We start from the raw sequence: 21,276 nt of genomic DNA, 5'->3' as shown, positions 1-21,276 counted from the left end.
TGAATCTGGATTCCCCATTGACTTTGCCTGTTAGACAGTTGCAAAAGATGATCACATGATCCTGGGACACTGCAACCATCATAACGATGAACCACTTGCCAAGCATCCAAATTTGGATCATGTGATCGTGGGATTGTTGCAACAGTCCTAAATTGTGAAAAATAGCCCTAAGTCGTTTTTTTTCAGTGCTGTTGTAACTTTGAATGGTCACTAAATGAATGGTTGTAAGTCGAGAACTAGCTGTACTTAGCAAAGAGATAGTCTCCACAGTTTTCTTGTGTTGGACTAACACGCAAATGTAAAACTTGATCATATCAGAAAACTGATATTTGTGATGGGTCATTTTTCTAGACTTGTACTGGAGGGATTGTTGATTTTGGGTAAATGTGCATCCATTCAAATTGTTACAGTTTACAACGATAAAGTATATAGGGACTGCAGAATCATATGAACCGTTATACTATAGAAATTATAAATTTATTATTTAATAAGAGCATAAAATATTTAATTTATAGGGCAATCTATGGAAATGCATACACAGGGAAACATGCAAAATTAAAGACAGAAAATGCAAGCTAAGGCCAAGATTCTAATTTAAAGAAAGAGAATTGTATGACTTAAGGAACCATAAAGAACCATAAAGAAAAGTACCGGGTTACTTACGGGACCGCCTACTGCCACCGTTTACCTCCCACCGACCCGTGCGCTCTCACAGGGAGGGACTCCTCAGGGTGCCGTCAGCCAAACAACGTCGGCTGGCGGCCCCCAGGGGAAGGGCCTTCTCTGTGCGGGCTCCTACCCTATGGAACGAGCTTCCCCCAGGACTTTGACAACTTCCTGACCTTCGGACCTTCCGCCGTGAGCTGAAGACGTATCTATTCTTCCGTGCAGGACTGGCATAGAATTTTTAGAATTTTTATTATTGGGTTTTAAATTTTAATGGGTTTTATGGTTTTAATGTATTTTAAATCAGGACCAAATTGAATAAGTTTTTTAATTATTGATTTTATTTGTATTGTATTTACTTACTGTTGTTTTTACTTGGCTGTGAACCGCCCTGAGTCCTTCGGGAGAAGGGCGGTATAAAAATTAAATAATAATAATAATAATAATAATAATAATAATAAAAATTATTATTATTATTATTATTATTATTATTATTATTATTATTATTATTATTATTATTATTATTATTATTATTATTATTAAAAAATGAAAGTGTGATAAGTATTACAGCCTGATATAATCTTTATTTACAATTTTTATTCACAGGGTAAAACGAAGGAGTTAAAACTAGTGCACAAAAATAAAATAAATACAGGTGTTCTAAACATAAAATGGAAATCTTATTGAATTTATTCTGACTTGGTTGACTAGATTCTTTCATCACCATGCTAAATTAAGCAAGGCACAATCAAAAAATTTATCTGTCTGTAGTTGCAGAATTTTAGTTAGGCAAGTTAGATCTATCTGTTGCTTCATGCAGTTCATAGACTTAAACACAAGGGGAAGAATATGGATTTAAAATCTGAATCATGCACTTCTGCCAGTGTGAAAAGCGTTTCACAAGACTATAGTAATATATTTTTCCTCCCCCTCATTTCCCAGACAAGAAAGAATATACCTTTAAACTATTAGCACCACAGAATTAAGACATACACATTTTTATAACTATAGTAGAGAAAATATTTACATGCTAATACTCTATATGAATATTCATTTTCCTTTCAATATTCACTTCCCACTTAGTAGACAAGTTTACTCACCTTGTCCACCTGCAACCCATTTGATGCCAATCCACCATAAAGTAAACATAGTGAAATGGTGATAGACATGAAGAAAACTGATTTGATTAAATTTCTTTCTTAGGATGAAGAATATTGTGTCCAGATATTCAATCCCTTTTGATATGTAGTACCACCATAAAGCTCCTGCTATCTGTGAAATGAAAGAAGAATATAAAGACAAGATCAGACCAATGCACCACGTAGCATAGGATGTGGATCACTGCAGAAGCTTTAATTACTCAATCTTCTGGGTTAAGAAGATCTTGCACAATTTACACAGTATTTATCTCTTCTCTTTGACTGTTTGTCTCAGTTAGTAGGTATTTAAATGAAGAGTTAAACATTATTTTGTCATGTTAAGACAAGAGACGTGAAACCATTTTGCACTTTATTCTCCTAAAAAAGTCTTTTTAAAAAATCTCCCACATTCTCCTGATTTTAGCCATTTGAAGTCTTACGGAACAAGCAGCTTTTGTGACTTGGAAATTAAGATAAAATCAGATATGCACATGACTTCATCAGGCCTAGCCATCTTATACTACGAGTGCAGAAATATGATTAATATTCTTATTTTCATTTACACATTGACAAATATTCTCTCACTGTCTCAAAAGATAATCCTCTGTGTGTGTGAGAGAGAGAGAGATAAAGGGGGGGAGGAAGGAGAGAGAGGGAGGGAGGGATAATGTGTGTATATAATTTTTTTTATATTGCTATTTTTATTATTTCTAAGTCACCTGGCATCACTCTGGATAACAAGATAGGCAGCATATAAATTACATAGTAAATAAAAATAAATAAATAAATAAAGTTATTGAAAGTTTCAAAAACAAGAGAAAAATACACAAAAAAAAGAGTAAAAATGGAAAAAGAAGACATAAAAGAGCTGAAGTTCAAAAAAATCAAAGAAAAAAGGTAGAAGAAAAATAGAAAGGAAAAAAGATATAAAGAAGTGGTTTTTGATCTTCTTTACAGCAGTTATAAGTATAATTGTAGATTTATCTCTTTCTGTAAAGTTACACTATGAATCTATTCTTTCTATAGTCTGTCCTATTTAAACATTAAAATGATACATTTTTACATACATACATACATAAGGTTACAGGCGGCAGAAAACAGATACTCTCTTTTCTCTAATGAAATTAATGATACTTCTGTGTTCTAATCATTGTGGTTATAACTTCTTAACTGTTATGACCCAAAATTAACCACTTAAACATTTATTGCTTTTCAGTTTCTGCTCAGAGTATAAGAAGTCAGTGCTCTCAATTTATAAATAAAGTGAGTAGGAGTGATGTTTATATGTAACACGGTATCACTATGTGAAACAATATATTAAAAAAAAAGAATTCTAACACACTATGCACTTTAAAACTTTCAGGATCTATAAATATTTCTGGAAAATATGGAATAAGAGTGGAGAATATAAAATGTTATTTAAACAGTATCACTAAACTGTGAGTCTTTCCACAGGAAACAACTGCTGGCTCTTTTTTTCTTAAAAACATAAAAGTTACAGTTCACATCGTCCCTATGGAACAACACTTTAACTGGTCTAGAGCAGGGGTCTCCAACCTTGGTGACTTTAAGCCTGGAGGACCTCAACTCCCAGAATTCCCCAGCCAGCAGAGTTGAAGTCCTCCAGGCTTAAAGTCGCCAAGGTTGGAGACCCTGCTCTGGAGCACTTGATGGTGCCCTTTCAACTCGAGTCATTTGTAACACATGACTAGAAGAAACAACCAGGCTTGGGAACCTGCAGGGGACACAAGAAGGGACAAAATGGCAAAATGTGTGCAACTATTTACTAAATCTGCACTACTATTAATCTTCTCATCGTTCCCATCACCAATCTCTTTCCACTTATGACTGTATGACTGTAACTTTGTTGCTGGCAATCCTTATGATTTATATTGATATATTGACCATCATTTGTGTTGTAAATGTTGTACCTTGATGAAGGTATCTTTTCTTTTATGTACACTGAGAGCATATGCACCAAGACAAATTCCTTGTGTTCCAATCACACTTGGCCAATAAAAAATACTATTCTATTCTATTCTATTCCAACAGCATCATTCAAAGTCAGAACTTGTACACTTGCATCAGATGTTGGCATGCAAGTAAGTAATGGCAAAAATGGTTTTGCACCCATGTTGTCATTTTGCTATCATCAAGATTTACTATCGACACTGTTGCAATTACTCTCCCACCTCAGGTTGTGTTTGTAATACTATTCAAATATCATTTAATAGCACAATGAAGACACAGTTAATCCTAATCATGGGATTATGAAAAAGAATACTGATACATAGATGAGTCTTTCCTAAATATTCCATGTCTCAGAAGACAATTCTATTTAATTCTGATTATTTTATTTCAGGAAAACATTATCAACAATTGGTTCCTGATGCTCCCCACTCCTCAGAAGCACATTGCATGATTTTGCCTTCAGTCAGTCATGCATTAATACCTTGCCTAGTCATAAATACTCTATAAAGGTTGAGCTGCTTTGAAAGGTAATTCATGACTTTACACAAATGGCTTCTTGGGGACTTGTCAGGACTATAGGCTTATGGCCATAATTAGGACTGAAACTGCCATTGTTCAGGGAGATGTTCATTAAGGGTCCTTGAGTGGCTCAGACTGCTAAGACAGTCTGTTATTAACAGCAGCTGCTTGCAATTACTGAGGGTTCAAGTCCCACCAGGCCCAAGGTTGACTCAGCCTTCCATCCTTTATAAGGTAGGTAAAATGAGGACCCAGATTGTTGGGGGCAATAAGATATACAAATGGATGAAGACTATTGCTTGACATAGTGTAAGCCGCCCTGAGTCTTCGGAGAAGGGCGGGATATAAATGCAAATAATAAAAAAAAGTCAATAATGATGATTTGATCACATGACCGTAGAGGTGCTGATGGTCATAAGCACAAAGACTGGTTGCAAGTCCACCTTTTTCAGCACCACTATATCTTTGAACAGCCAGTAAACAAATGGTCATAAGTCAAGGACCACCTACATGCATTTAGAACAGGTTGTGTTGTACTAGTATAATATTCAGAATAACATATTCTTTTATTTTGAATTAATTGCAGTAGGATTAATGCATTTCTGGCATAATCTAAAGCAGATCTGGGCCCCTGGGACATACATACAGTATCTGCCCTTCAACTATCCCCTTCTGACTCACATGGCGTCAATTGGAAATCAGAAATCAAGTGTAAATAAGTGTACTGCAGGGGGGCAGGAAAAGCATCCGAGTCAGGCCATATTCTGCACAATCATTGTGCACCCCTTCAATCGGCTGGTGGCCACGGGAAGGGGAGGAGAGAGAGTGCACTTTTCTGTCCTTACACAGGGTTCACCCCTCACCTAAAGCAGCCTGAACAGTTGAGGTGACAGAGTTTGAGGACATCAAATTAGTGTGTACATTGGTTTGGCCCTCCACAACACTTCCAGTTCCTCATGTGGCCCCTTGGGAAAATAAATTGCTCAGCCCTGATCTAAAGCAGGAGTCTCCAACCTTGGCAACTTTAAAACTTGTGGACTTCAATTCCCAGAGTTTAAAATTAAGATTGGTATCAGAGACCCTGTTTGTTGCTTTGCATTCATTCACATGTCTTATAATTCCTTTAAAGGCTTTAACATTTTTCAGTTTTAAGTACTGTAGTTTTTAATTGAGATGATGCTGTTCAACATACTTCAGAGCTTAAAACTAATCATCTACATTATAATTTTACCATTCTCAACTTTTGAATGAATGCTTCTATAATAATGAGCACTGGTTTCAAGTTGATTTTTTTTTAAATACTAAATTTGTTTTATTGTTGTACTATTTAAATGTTCATATATCCTTGTTCTAGGTCGGTTTTATTCTTGAACTGAAATAATATTTTTATATGTCTGTAAACTGGCTTGAACTAGGTAGCCTGGAAAGACAGCACGAAAAACATGTGATTAAACAAATAACATTTTCCAGTTATTACACAGCAATCTAGAAAGTTGATGTTCTGCTGCTATTTGAAAAAGCAAAAGTAATCTCTCCCTGCTTTCTAGAACAATATTAATACACGAATGAAGGCAAATTTATGTGTCCCCGGATAATGTTTCAGGATCCAATCTGGGAGGGTCACTGGGCCAGTCTTCCAAGATTTCAGACTGATGCTGGAGCCCACCTTCAGGGAACTTCTTTCTAACAGAGTGTATGCTTTGAGCTGTTTTGTGTGTGGTATTTATATGGCGCCTCTTGTTATATAGCTTTTTAGATGTTGATTGGGGTGTTGATGGCTGGCTATGATTGACCACCAGCTAAGGAGGGCTTGGCAGCACAAGCAAACAATAGCCAATGGCTTAATAGCCAGCCATCAACACCGCAATAAACATCTAAAAAGCCACATACAACAGACAAAACTTCTGGTGCATGGAGATTGGATCCTGCAATATTAATACATCCCATTTTTTTCAAATGCAAAGAGTCATCACTAAATGTTACTGTAAAGCATGCTTATTGATTTAGATCAGAATCTTCCAGTTCAGCACTCTGTTCCCACAATTGCCAATTCAATGCCTAAGGAAAACAGCCAAGCACAATAGCAGACTCTTCCCATTTGTATTTTTTCATCAACTGGTATTAAAGGGCAGAGTGCATCTGAGACTGGAGGCAAGATACAGCCCACACAAAAAATAGGTATTTTAGGTGCATTTGCTCACTTCAATGAATTATGTGGTTGACTGGCTTCTTGTTTTTTTGTTAGAAGGGCATGATTTCCATCATTGCTTTTTCATTAAGAATACATCAGCAAACCACGGAACAGTATTTTTGAAACTGTATATTAGCTCACTGCAAATCCCTTGGAGTTTTATACTGAGAACTTGTTTGTTGGGATCAGGGAGAGAAGGCTGGCTTAGAGTCCCATCCCCAAAGGAGTTCCGTCTGCAGACATCTGCAATTACCCACACACACTATGCAACAGCCCCTGATGAATTTTTAGCAGGGTAGTTTGATGGAATGTTTGGGGGACATTAACTTTAGGCCTATTAAAACAATCACAAAATACAAGATGACAATAGTGGTACTCTCAGATGAGGAGTATCACTATATTCCCATTTAAAATTCCTGTTTCTGTTTGTATGCTATGCAGAATTGGTAGGCATGGTACAGCATGGAGGAAGGAAGGAAGGAAGGAAGGAAGGAAGGAAGGAAGGAAGGAAGGAAGGAAGGAAGGAAGGAAGGAAGGAAGGAAACTGCCATTTACCTTCCCCAGATGAATACATGAGGGAAATTTCTCTTTCTCTTCCTCTATCTCTGTAGATTGTAGTTTGATTAGCCTCTCTTTCAAACATGACTATTAGTTTGCTAACTTTTTTCCCCATATCAAATTGGGCCCTGTATTTTCAAAGTTAATATTTATACTTTGGATAGTTCCTGATATCGCTGTCAGGAATGCAACTATGCAATAATTGCATGAAAAACAGTTTTTGATTTTGGTTAAATTATTCTTTCCAACCCAAAAAAATGTTGGAAATAAATTATATAAGGAAGTTCAGGACTTTATCTGTACATCTGTTCATCAGCAAGGTAACTCTCCAAGAAACACAACGACCTATGGTTTGGAGAGAGAAGTACGATAAACACTGAGTTAAACAAAAACAAACCCAAGAAATTCATTGTGAAGAAAACCACAATTGCTACCTTCTAAGCCCCTCCCTCTTGGACATGTGACCCAAAGCAAAGCATGCACAGTCTATTTATGCTGTCTAAGGCACATATATCCACAAAACACAAAGATACAACATGAAGGAAAAGCAGAAACACACGGGTTACGTCATTATAGAGTAGAAAAGCCAAGTACTTCCTATGACCTCAGCTGTGCTGCACGCTTTCCCTAATTTATTTTAAATCATGAATTGGTTGCCACTTTTCTTAAATGTCTGTGATACTGATTTACAAAACTATTGTTAATGCTATCTTTGTTCACATTACTCACTATGAGAGAATTCTCCGTATAAGGAGAATTGCTCCCTTCTATATAGGAAGTTTTACTAGGGCCAGGGGAACCAAAGTTTAGATCCCACTTAATTATACTGGTCACTCATTATCTTTGGTTTAGCCACCTCTTCCTTCAGTTTCACTTCTTCATACATTACTATGAAGGTAAAAGGATTGTGAGAAACCTTATGTGAATATTCAGGAATAATGTAATATTGGATTATTTGAAAAATGTTTCTCAACCTCAGTAATTTTAAGATGTGTTTCCCATGCTGGCCAGGAAATTCTGGAAGTTGAAGTCCATATACCTTAAAGTTGCTCAGACTAAAAAACACTGACACAGAGGCTGTCAAATGCCTTCAGACGCATCTGAAACTTACCTGACTTAATTTAAAAAATATTTGAGTTCTCATATATACAAGAAATATTATATGTTAAATAATTATACTACACATGATTTTTTTAAAAAAAACTGATAATAAAAAGGCAAAATAAAAATATGACACAATAAATCTAAAACTGAATAAAGACAACAAACTAAAACACCAACAAATTTAGAAAACAATGCCTCTTCTGATCATAAAGAGAGACCCAATTTAATCTTTATGGAGGAGGGAACTTGGAAACCCTCAACGGAGAAATATACTTTATGTGCATCAACTAACCACATCGCTAAAAGGAACAGAATACAGAGCATGAATTTATATTCAATTCAACTGTTGCATAATCTCCACTATCAGTATGGAATATATTTTTAATTTTCAATCTGGAATATATTCAGTATTCATATATTCAATGAGAGCTGTGGTGGCGCAGTGGTTAGAATGCAGTACTGCAGGCTAACTCTGCCACTGCCAGGAGTTCAATCCTGACTGGCTCAAAGTTCACTTAGCCTTCCATCAAACTGAAGGATCCACATTGTTGGGGACAATATGCTGACTCTGTAAACTGTTTAGAGAATGCTGTAAAGCACTACGAAGCGGTATATAAATCTAAGTGCTACTGCTATTCAATATGGAATATATTTTTAGATTGGTGCCTTCATTTTGAAGCTATGAAAAGTATGCTGTTGAAAATAAATCCGCCACCCCGCAAATGTAAAAATAAAATTTACATTATTATCAACCAGTTTATTGTGGAAAGTACTAGCATCTTCTCAAGAACATAATCTGTGTGAAGAATGATTAAGACAGGACTACCAAGTTTGGTCTGCAAATGTCTGGATAATGATTAGGTGGCAGCAAACAGGAGCAAATAATTTTAGTTTTTTGCTGCCATCTAGTAATGGTACAGATGCAACCCAGATCAGACTTCCTTAATAAAGTGAGCTTTAGGACATAGAAATTAAAAAAAAATCTGAGTTATCACTACTATTTATATAAAGAAATTGTCTTATAATGTATATAATGGTGTATATTGCTCTTTTCTTCAGAGTAAACCTGTCTAAACAAATTCTAACAGAAGAGTAAGACATACAAATAGCCAGATAAATCTTTGACATAAAGAATTGGCAGAGGTGATAAAAAAAACCTCATCGGATGGGTTAATATCAAACAACATTGCATACAACTGTTCCCTGCATCTCCCTATATCTCTGTCCATATACAGGTTAAAAGCTGCAGCAATGTGAGATTTTGCAAAGGCACAAAGTTCAAAGTATCATCGCACATTATTTACATCGCTTCTCTAAGATGGTAATTGATACGAAATGCTTTGAAAAATCTCTATAAATCAAAGTTCCAAAGCAAATATGGCGATCTGAAGACAGTTCTGTGAAAGCACAGTGGTAAAGACCAAAAAACTACTAGTGAGTAGAAAAAAAATCTTGAAAGTTTTCCAGATAAAGAGAGGACAGGAGATCATCCACATGTATTCTGGTTGGCTGCTCCACATGAGACTGTAGGAGAGCAGTTTTCTGTGAGTTTGAGTGCGGGAAGATGAAGGAACTAGCCATCTTGTTGCAACCGTGGTAGAGACTTTTAATGGAACTTAAGCTCTTTGTAATCACTTTCAGAAATTGTTCACTAACTATTGCTGAGCTGTTTTAAAGCCCTTCAGAAAGACAAATTTGAAAACACTGGGTGAGATTGCCTTTAATCCTGAACAAAATAAAAATTCAATCATAGGCATTGGAATTTAAAGAATTTGAAATAAACAGCAAAAAGATTTTGATCCTAGAAAGTTATAAATGGCCTAAAGGTTCAGATAAAATTGACATGTGAAAAGTTTTACAATAAATTTTGGAATTAATGATCAAATAAAAGCAGCATGGCTTTTTTGGGCAGCTGCAGCACACTGTGGGCTCCTACTTAAGTGGTGGTACACTAGAAATCCTAAATCCCTTCACAGGTACTGCAGTTGAGCCAGATAGGCTGAGCCCATTCTACACCTGTGCATTTGTTTTTTCCTGAATAAGTGTAAAATCTTGCTTTTCTCACCACTGAATTGCATTTTGTTAGATAGAGTCCAGTCTGTCAAGATCTTCCTGGATCTTGAGTTTGTCTTCTAAAGTGTTGGCTATTTCAGCTTGGTATCATCTCCAAATCTGATGAGTTCCCCTTCTATCTCCTCGTCTAAATTGCTTATGAAGATGTTGAAGCGTACAGGGCCTAAGACAGAACCTTTGGGTACCCCACTCCATGCTTCCCTCCATGTTGATGTAGTTCCATTGAGACATCAACTAGAGTTGAATACAGTTGGTCATCCAGTTACAAATCCTTCTGGTGGTGATGCTGTCTATCTCACAGTATCTTACTAAGGAGTAGGCTGTAGTCTACTTTGTCAAATGCCTTGCCAAAGTCCAAATATACTAGTATACTCTGTCCACAGCATCTTGCTCATCAGGTGTGGCTCAGGCTGTAAGAAGCCTGTTATTAAAACACAGCTGCCTGCAATTACTGCAGGTTCTAGTCCCACCAGGTCCAAGGTTGACTCAGCCTTCCATCCTTTATAAGGTAGGTAAAATGAGGACCCAGATTGTTGGGGGGGCAATAAGTTGACTTTGTAAATATACAAATAGAATGAGACTATTGCCTTACACACTGTAAGTCGCCCTGAGTCTTCGGATATAAATGTAAATAAAAAAACAACAACAATTTAGGTATTTTGTCAAAGAATGCAATAAGGTTTGTCTAAGCATGATTTGTTTTTGACAAACTGGTGTTGGCTTCTACTATGGTAATAGCTTAGTTTGAGTCATTCATTCATTCATTCATTCCATTCTGAGCCTTAGCTTTCCTGACTTCATCTTTGGGCTATATGCTGATTTAGTTGTGTGTCCTTATACTGTTCTTTTTGTTTTTCAGTTTATCAGAGAGTTCCTTATGCAAACATGTTGGTTTTGTCTGGGTTCTCTTATTTTTTCTTTTGGTTTTTATAATCTCACATTTCCCAAGCTTCTTGAATTGTTTTCTCCTTTAAGATTTCCATCCAGGTATCCTTTCCAAGCTCTCTCTAAGCTTGTGGAAATCAGCTGTCTTAAAGTATAAGACATTAGTTTGACTTTATTTTAGTATGTATGCCTGCATTATGTTGAATTCCAATACCATATCATCACAGTCCCCCAAAGTCCCACAACTTCAACCCCTCTATCATTTTATTTCTGTTAGTAATGAAGTTCTAGTTCCCTCCTCCATCTTTTGGGTGACAAAGTTGTCTGCTGGATTTGCCAGAAACTTGTTTGATCTCCCATTTAGTACAGACAGTTGATGTCAGGGTAATGAAAGTACCCTTTTATTATTGTAGTGTATTTCCTGCACACCCTAGCAAAAAGTTCATCTATTTCATTTGGTTGGTTGGTTGGTCTGTAGTATATATATAATGCTTATGCTTATATATACTGTTGTGACCAAACAAACAAACAAACAAACAAACAAACAAACCACCTTTGGCAATATCATTTCCTTTTTCTTTTTTTTATAAAAAACCTTTTTCTTTTATATTAACTCAAATGAGTCCAAGAAAGTTTTTATTCTGTTTTGCATTTCTATAGAGATGTAGTTATTTCTTATCTCTAAGGCAACTTCACATCCTCTTTATAGATGTTTTGTTTTTTTACAAGACATAAGACAGATTAAAAAAATCGTGATTTCAAAAAGTGGACACTAGAGGGGACTAAAGATTTTAGCATACAGGAATCCTATAAAGGTCTGCAAGATTTGTTTATAGATAAGACATAGCATAGGTTATGAAGAAAGAAATTTTTGTAACCTCAGAGAGTGAAGAATTACTACATTTGTTTATTCTTATTGTGATGAAAATTGAAGTCATTACTTTATATATTTACCACCTTTAAAGCGCTCCATGGCTTAGAACCGGGTTACTTACGGGACCGCCTTAGACCGCGTTAGACTCCCACCGACCCATGCGCTCTCACAGAGAGGGACTCCTTAGGGTGCCGTCAGCCAAGCAGTGTCGGTTGGCGGCCCCCAGGGGAAGGGCCTTCTCTGTGGGGGCTCCTACCCTATGGAACGAACTTCCCCCTGGACTCCGACAACTCCTTGACCTTCGGACCTTCCGCCGCGAGCTGAAGACGTACCTATTTTTCCGCGCAGGACTGCCATAGAATTTTTAGACGTTATTATTGGATTTTTAATTTTTAATTGGGTTTTATGGTTTTTAAATGTATTTTAAATTGGGGCCAAATTTGAATAAGTTTTTTAGTTATTGTTTTATCTGTATTGTGTTATTGATTGTTGTTTTTATTTGGCTGTAAACCGCCCTGAGTCCTTCGGGAGAAGGGCAGTATACAAATTAAATAATAATAATAATAATAATAATAATAATAATAATAATAATAATAATAATAATAATAATAAAATTTTCTATTACATTATTTTGTAACTTTTCATTCTCTTCTCTTTTTTCCTTGCACTTTTTACCCTTTTCTATTTTATTTTCTTTCTTTTAGTTTGTATTAGATTTACACATACACACGTGTCAAATAAATTATTCAGCTAGGAAATGAGTAAATATCGAAGGATATTGAGTTATTACAAATATATTAAAAGAAATAAAGCTGTGACTCATACAAACAACGATTACATATAAAAAACTGAAACATGTAAAACATTTTGTTTTCTTCACATGTGAACAGGAAGACCCTGGGTAGTCAGAAAGAACGAAAGTAATGTCTTACATGTTAATTAAGAACAAATTCTGAAAAGTCTTTTTAGAAATCATAAAAATGACTGCATTGACTTTGATGTTACCTGGACTGCTAACATATTATTAGATGTAAAATGACATTATCTGCCTAAGAACCTTAAAAATATGCAAAGCCTTTAGTGCTCAATCACATATATTTTGCTGCTTAGCTGCTTAGAAAATGTCAGTTTTAAAGAGAAATGCAGACAATTCAATTAGCAATATTATAGGTAGAAGCTATAAACAACTGTTTATTATCCTACTTTTCATCTGAGAAGAAAATAAATAAAACAATAAATCTCAAAGCACTTCTTAAGCAGTTGCTCAAAGTTAGAAAAATAATAGGTGTCACCAATGAGAACAAAGCAATTTACATTTGCCAGGTGAGAATAGACAGTTTGCAATTGCCAGTGGACTCCCTGGGGAAAGTTCACTAAACTGAATACAAGTGGCATGTGGGGAGCATAGCAGCCAAATGACTCAAAGAGTGTAAAGAGATTGGTTAAAGAGGTGGCAGGGAGGAAACCACCATTCCTGGCAGCCAATTAACCCCTATATGGGCAAGGCTACGGGTGAGCAGATGGAGATTCTATCTACTATGGTGTGCTCCTAGTTCTTTTATCTGGAGTCTCCAAGCATATTGATTGTTAGTTGGTTGATTGTTGGTTATTTATTGCTAAAGCCTATGTGCATAGGCTTTAGCAATAAATCAGTTTAATTGAACATTCACATGTGGATCTAGTCTTTCATGCCTGACATTACAGTAAGTATACTCTGGAATACATAATTTCTGACCAGGATAAATCCATGATTGGGGAACGAGACATTATACAACCAGTAACACAGGATATCAATTTTCTCATAATGGACCCAAGAGATACAACCTCAGGTTTCCCCCCTAATATAGGCCTACTAATTGCCTTATCTTGCACCAATTCATTGTATCTCTAATGAGTAAATTTGTGACCCCCTCAGACTATTGAATAATAGCCCCAGATTATTGAATAAACATCCAGACTAGAAAAAAACCTGAAAGTGCTTATTATTATATTCTGTTGTTGTGTTCAATTACATATTGTATAAACTACTCACAAAGACTGTAAGCATGTCAACATTCTATATACATAAAACATTCTAAATAACCTAACCAAATAAGAGCAGAAATGTGAGACTATTGTCAACAAGTACATATGTACAGTTTGCTAAGACCCCCAAATGACATAAAAATATTTTGTTTACTATGATTAAGAGGCCCATAACCTCTATACTATGTCTGCTAAGGATTTTTTTTTTTTACATTTAAACTTATTTTAACTAATTAGCTCTTTTTGTCTTTTGGTTCTCTTATTTTATTTTCTTTATGCTAAAACTAAAAAGTTTATTTTGTTTCTGTGTTCATTACTTCTACAGCGGAATTAGTTGTTTGGTGGCTCATGCTCAGAAGTGTGTATACGTGTGTGTATAAAATGCATATGCATATGTATATATATATAGGTGTGATGCATCAAACTTGTGTTTCTCTCTTCTCTCTCTCCCCCTCTCTCCACATATAGATATATGCATATGTATACATGTTTTTGTATGTACAACACAGAGAGAGAGAGAGAGAGAGAGACAGACAGACAGACAGACAGACAGACAGATTGCATTGATTATTAGTGTGAGGTTTTTTTAACTGAAATATTTTTAAAGGCTTCTTTGAAAGCCTACCTTGTTTGCACCAGCAATTTTTAATGTTGTCAACCTACCGCAGAAGTGATACAATGTCACAATGGTGGTTGGTTGATGTTATACATCCCTAATGTGTCTGCTATTACCGCTATTACTGTAGCTGATTTAACTAAAGGCTAGAATGATGCTGGGATTTGCAGGGGTTTTTTTTTAAAGACTATTTTTTGTAGAATTTTGCTTCACAGATCCCTTTATCTAGTTTCTGAAAAGACAGATGGCTATAAAAACACAACATTTATAAATAACACTGAGGAGAGAGAATTATTGATCACGGAATATTTCTTACCATCAAGCTTTAGTATTATCTGCCTCAAAAATATTTAAGAAATCGAATAAAAGCAAATGCCACCAAATGAATAGTCTCAGATTTATATGTTCTCTCGTGAAGGCCTCTGTAACCGATAACAAAGCTCTGTTATTGGCTATAGAGACCTTCAGGAAAGCCTTGCTGGCTGCAGAAGAAATGGGCTGAGTTGTGCGAGGCCTGGCTGCAACTATCAGAAGCCGAAGAAGTCCCTGAAGGCCTCTGACAACAAAAAGGAGGAGGGTGGGGACGTGCGCAAGTGAGGTGAGTCAGTGGACAACATCCTCCCCCCCCCCCAAAAAGACCTGGTACCTTTTTTGGTGGCAAAGAAATATAAGACTGGGTCTTATTTTTGGGGAAACACAGTATTATATTATCAATTGATAAAGAAGTGATAATAGTTGTGATTGTCATTAATTTCTAGAAGGAAATAAATTATTAAAATAAAAATAGGCAATATTGAAATATTTTAGCCAAATAAACTTTTAGGATTCTTACAACTTCGTTGCTCACATAATAAGCTGGAAGCAGTCATTTTTCATGCATCCAGTAAAAGTGCCTTCTCTTCCTTTGAAAATATAAGGTTGCCTGCTGTTGATATATCCATTGCTCTGAATACTTTGTAAAAGTCAGTGCTTAGAAGGCCTGATTCACACTGGCAGCCTGTAGTTTAGCATGTTAACTAAACTTGGTTCCTGCATGGTTCAGCACATTTTCATCATAAGCCTAAAGAAAAATTGCAACCATATCATGAAAACTGGCTGAAGCTATCAGTATCTTACTGCAAGATGTGAAGCATGATTAGCATTTAAATCTGCATCTGCATCTTTGAGATAGCTCTCTGAGTTGTCTCTTATTGCTCTCAGAATAATCTCAGATGTCTTCAGGTCAGAGACAGTCCATGAAATCCTAAGCAAGGCAGCCATTAAGTGAGTCGGGGTTCAATAAAGTCCTCGACTTACAACAATTCATTCAATGACTGTTTAAAGTTACAACAGCACTGAAAAAAGTGACTTATGACCGTTTTTTACACTTACGGCTGTTGCAGCATCCACACGGTCACGTGATCAAAATGCAGATACTCGGCAACTGGTTGACATTTAGGACGGTTGTTTTGTCCCAGGGTCATGTGATCATCTTTTACAAACTTCTGACAAGCAAAGTCAATGGGGAAGCCAGGTTCACTTAACCACTGGGTTACTAACTTATCAACCACAGTGATTCACTTAACAACGGTGACAAGAAAGTCGTAAAATGGGGCAAAACTCACTTAACAAGTATCTGACTTAGCAACATAAATTTTGGGCTCTGGACTACCTGTATTGTGACCTTTTTTTTTTTTTTTTGGCCATAGGTGTTAAGCCAATCCCTGCAGTTGTTAAGCAAATAACAAGATGGTTAAGCAAATCCGCTTCCCCACATTGACTTCGCTTGCTGAAAACCAGCTGGCAAAAATGGTGATTACATCACTCTGGAACACTGCAACTATTGTAAATACATGCTGGTTGTCAAGCAACCAAATTTTGGTCATGTGACCACGGGGATGCTGCAACAGTCGTAAATGTGAGAACTAGTTGTAAATCATTTTTTTAGTGCCATTGTAATTTTGAATGGTTGCTAAATTAATAACTTAATTAATAACTTAAATCAATGCAAGTTAAAGACAACCTGAATTGGCTAAGGCAAATTGCCTTCAATAATAAGAAAATGTGACTTAGTTGCAAAATAAATTATATTAGAGACATTTCCCATTTTCCCAGTTGATGATTTTAGATGATGTGCCTTTTAAACTGCACACATTAACTTGCAGTTCTTAAGTCTAGGGGATATTATTTGTTCCCAAGCAATAAAAACACATTCTTCCAGAAGCAGGACATTTTACCTGTTTCATGGTATTTCTCATATAGTACTTAAACCAATCTGAAGTATATAGAAAAAGTTAAGGAGTATAATTTTAAATTTAAAATTGAGGGGGAGGGGAGAGATGGGAGGAGATATGGCTGGAAACAAGGGAAGAATCCCAATTCTTATAAGGTCCTGCATGTTTCTTTAAAATAAAGTGATCAGTTAAAACACACTTCTAAAAACTTCTTGAAAGTAACATGTAGTGTGGTTCTTACAAGAACTATTACATTATCTGTGTGCTGAAATAGTTTTTCACTAGAGGACAGGAAGAGACATAGTAATATTAACCTATAAAAATAATTTAAGTGATATAGGAAGAATTGTTATTGCTACTCACCCTAACTTCATATTCATTATCTGAGTAATCCACACTCTGGCAGATATAACTGTATCCTCGAGCTCTTGATGACAAAAACAGCTGAAAGAAGGAATCCAACAAATTAACATTGCAAAAATTTGTCACTTAAAAACAACCTTTCTAAACTAACTGGCATCTTTTAATAAAGCTTCGGTTTCAATTTTTGCTCTCCTTTTCCTCTCAAAGGGGCATTTAAACTCAATGTGCCCTGTAAGTCCTAGGCTACCTTCTTCGATATGGGGTACTCAATCCCTATGGAGTACCATCACCAAAGCTTATGGTGTGAGAGAACATGAAATTTATGTTATTTATTCATTTAACTTAGTTCTTGTTTTTTTTTCTATTCCACTGAAGACTTAAGGCATCTCACAACTATTACCATAAAAGAAAGCAAGAACACCTTGAATAAAAGCCTACAAATACCATAAGTGGAAGCATCCAAAGGATTGGGAAGAGAGTTCTCGGTGCTCTCTGAGCTTAGTTGTTTTCTTGCAGATGTTTCATTACCCAAACTAGGTAACTAGGTAGCATTGACAGCACTGACGATGTTATCTAGTTTGGGTAATGAAATGTCTGCAAGACACCAGAAGCCTCTGGTGGCTCAACGGACAAAGTCTGTCTGTTATTAACACAGCTGCTTGCAATTACTGCAGGTTCTAGTCCCACCAGGCCCAAGATCGACTCAGCCTTCCATCCTTTATAAGGTAGGTAAAATGAGGACCCAGATTGTTGGGGGCAATAAGTTGACTTTGTATATAAATATACAAATAGGATGAAGACTATTGCTAACATAGTGTAAGCCGCCCTGAGTCTTCGGAGAAGGGCGGGATATAAATGCAAATTAAAAAAAAAAAAGTCGACTCAGCCTTCCATCCTTTATAAGGTAGGTAAAATGAGGACCCAGATTGTTGGGGGCAATAAGTTGACTTTGTAATATACAAAAGGATGAAGACTATTGCTTAACACAGTGTAAGCCGCCCTGAGTCTTCGGAGAAGGGCGGGATATAAATTCGAATAAAACAAAAACAAAAAAACAAAAAAACAAGCAAGCTCAGAGAGCATCAAGGGCCCCTTATTTCAACCCTGAGCTACAAATATTCTCTTTTATTGGATTGGAAAAAGACAGCTATCAGAGGCAAAAGAGACTACTGGCCAAATGTAATACTTATTCTGTTGCAGTTTCTAAGCTATTTAAGACTTTCAACACTAACACTTTAACACTAACACTTGTTATTATGCCTTAGCCCAACAATCATATTATTTGAATATAAATATATGAAATTAGATCGGTCTGTCTATCTATATTCAAACCAAATCAAACTTAAGTTTTTGTCCTAAGCATATTCCTTCTCTTGGTTCTTCACAAAGTGGCTTCAGCATAGCATTAAAAAACCCAAGCATGTCCTTTAGCCTGAAAGATACTGCTAATCCCTGTCATAATTTCTAGGAAGTTCCTGAATGCTGCTAGGAGCTAAATGCTCCTAGAAGGCACCAGGTTGGGAAAGAGTGCTTCAAGCAACTTGTTCCTTTGGCAAAGCCCTTCCCCTTATGTCCAGATTACTCAGCAGAAAGAGGATTACTGCTGTAACAGGATCTGAGCAAAGGCAAGCTTCTTAATACTCTGTGATGAAGTGCAGCCTTGCCTTCACATCAATAATTTAGAAGGAGTGTAGTAATTACTGCAATAAATTACTGGACATTGAATGTATTAGTGAGGCATCATACCTGTCTCATTGTACAGGCACAATACCCGACTGTTGCCTTTATGTATGGGTGGGTTCATGATAAATTTGGTATAAACCAGGGGTCTCCAACCTTGGTCCCTTTAAGTCTTGTGGACTTCAACTCCCAGAGTCCCTCAGCCAGCAAAGCTGGCTGAGGAACTCTGGGAGTTGAAGTCCACAAGTCTTAAAGGGACCAAGGTTGGAGACCCCTGGTATAAACCATCAGTGATACAGGTGCCTGGATATCTTACTAAATGACATTATAAACCATGAACAGCTACACTTTGATAGCGGTTACACCTCGTATTGGTATTCCAGCCGTCTTCGTGATAGCTACTTAGTGCACTATGTTTGTTTGTTTTTGTTGTTTTGGGATTAAACAACATGATATGATAATGACACCATAACTAGGATATGAGACATTGTGCCCTATGTTACAGAATTCTGAGGCTCTTCCTATTGCCTACACAGTAATTGGCTCTATACATTGTTGTGGCTGAAACCTCTGACCTTAAAGCAACCAAATTACTTGGAACTGATTAAGCAGGGATCAGTACAATGTACACCCAGCTCCCAGCAAAGCAGAACCACAGTTTATATACCTCTGGCCTACTACATTTCAAAAGCAAGACAAAGACAAACACAGTGTAAATAACAACATGGCAATGGAATGTTTTTGATAAAACCATCTCAGTGACCTTCTCAATATTTACCCCTTCCTACTAGGTTAGTGTGTTATAATATCTCTGAAATATGGTCAGAGAATAGAAATGATTTAGTTTATTGAGCTACAGGTTTGTGACTGATTCTTCTCCCTGCTGCTATTTAGGGTCAATTCAGCATGATATAAATGTTGTCATTAAGGGATCTTTAAGCAATTCACATGTCTGGGGGCGGTGGTGGGGGCATCTCATGGGTCTGGTCCTAAATGCAATTCATACGGTCCCTTTTATCACCACAAAATGTTAGAAAAAATAAAAACATATCAGGAATCTTTGTGGGGAAAAAAGAGAAGAAGAAAGACAAAAAAACTTCACCAAAAATTGATGTTAACATTCTAAAATGATCGTTTATCACTTCATTTTTAAAAAAAACAAACAAAGATAAACATCTAATTATCTAAACATTTAATTATCTAATGTTTCTTTCAAGAGTCAGGCAAGATTTTTTTAATGGTGGAGACTAAGAGCAGCCCTAGATGTGCCTGCTCAGCTGGTAGAAGATGGAGTACTGAGACAGCCATAGCCACTTGCTCTTCTGATAAATGGCTTAGGATGTCTGGTTCCTCGTGAAGGCAAATTTGTTATGCTTTTGCATACTCTGCAAGATGCAATTGCAAGCACTGTCTGCTTATGCTGTGCTTTGTTATAAGAATGTACCAAATAAAAATACTGCTCGAATATTATTGCAGACCTGATACTACCCTCTATATTTGTGTTACCTTCAACAAGGGTTTGTTGAAATTAACCTTAGGAAATGAATTCTCACATAATTCTAAACCATAAACCATAGTTTAAATAGATTTCATGTAACTATGCTAAGCGAAAACTAAACAAATCATACCACAGACTGTACAGTGATTGAGACTAAATTGATTTTGAACTTAATAACAGCAGCAAGACTGTTGATTGGACAATATTGGAAGAAAAAAGAATTACCCACAATAGAAGAATGGATATTGAAAGTTTCCAATTTGGCTGAGATGGCTAAAATCTCAGCCTTCTTGAAAGACAGTACTCAAGAAAAATATCTAAACGAATGGAAGAATTGGATTGATTATATTCAAAATAGATATCAGATTAAGAAATTTCAGATTGCCTTTGAATGAAGGATGTTGTTTTTGATTTTAAAGGAAGAAGTCAAGTTATGTGAAAGGAAGGATTATAATTGTATTAGGTTTTAAAAATTTAATGTATGACTGTTTGTTCATTGAACTATACCTTGTTTGGTCCGGGAAGTCGGGTGGGGGGAGGGGGGTTTGGAGGGAGGGGGGAAGGAGGGGGAAGAAATTTAATTGTTGTTGTAAAACTTTTTCAATTAAAAAAAAACAACTAAACAAATTATGTCAGGACTTAATATAATTGGTGGTGCTAAATAATTCATGCATGTTCCTGAGTTTCGAATGGGCGTTATTGAACTGATTTTATATTGTTTCTTGTCCTGTGTAGCAAGAAGCCAGTTCACAAACTTCGACTCTGCACACTCCTGCATTTCACTCAATTTCAATGAAATCGATAACTGCATGCAGAAACATCCACCTTTTAAATGCAAATCAGACTGGCCAAATATTTGTATTTTCACCTGAAATAAGGAGTAATAAGAACAGGTTGTCCT

At 36.2% G+C, this 21,276-nt stretch overlaps 1 protein-coding gene across 1 annotated transcript in view; it reads right to left on the bottom strand.

The window, feature by feature from the left end:
• Window positions 1–21,276, bottom strand: part of ELOVL4 (ELOVL fatty acid elongase 4) — a 54,183-nt gene that overhangs the window by 4,678 nt on the left and 28,229 nt on the right. Inside the window, exons 3-4 of the mRNA XM_058176011.1 lie at window positions 17,198–17,278; window positions 1,767–1,938 (exon numbers count right to left, since the gene is read on the bottom strand). Coding sequence (XP_058031994.1) covers window positions 1,767–1,938; window positions 17,198–17,278 — 253 coding nt within the window. The remainder of the gene's footprint in view (window positions 1–1,766; window positions 1,939–17,197; window positions 17,279–21,276) is intronic.

The sequence above is a fragment of the Ahaetulla prasina genome, chromosome 1 (assembly GCF_028640845.1).
Source record: "Ahaetulla prasina isolate Xishuangbanna chromosome 1, ASM2864084v1, whole genome shotgun sequence".
Lineage (NCBI taxonomy): Eukaryota > Metazoa > Chordata > Lepidosauria > Squamata > Colubridae > Ahaetulla > Ahaetulla prasina.
The sequence above is the reverse complement of the archived record's forward strand: the minus strand, read 5'-3'. Positions and strand labels throughout refer to the sequence as shown.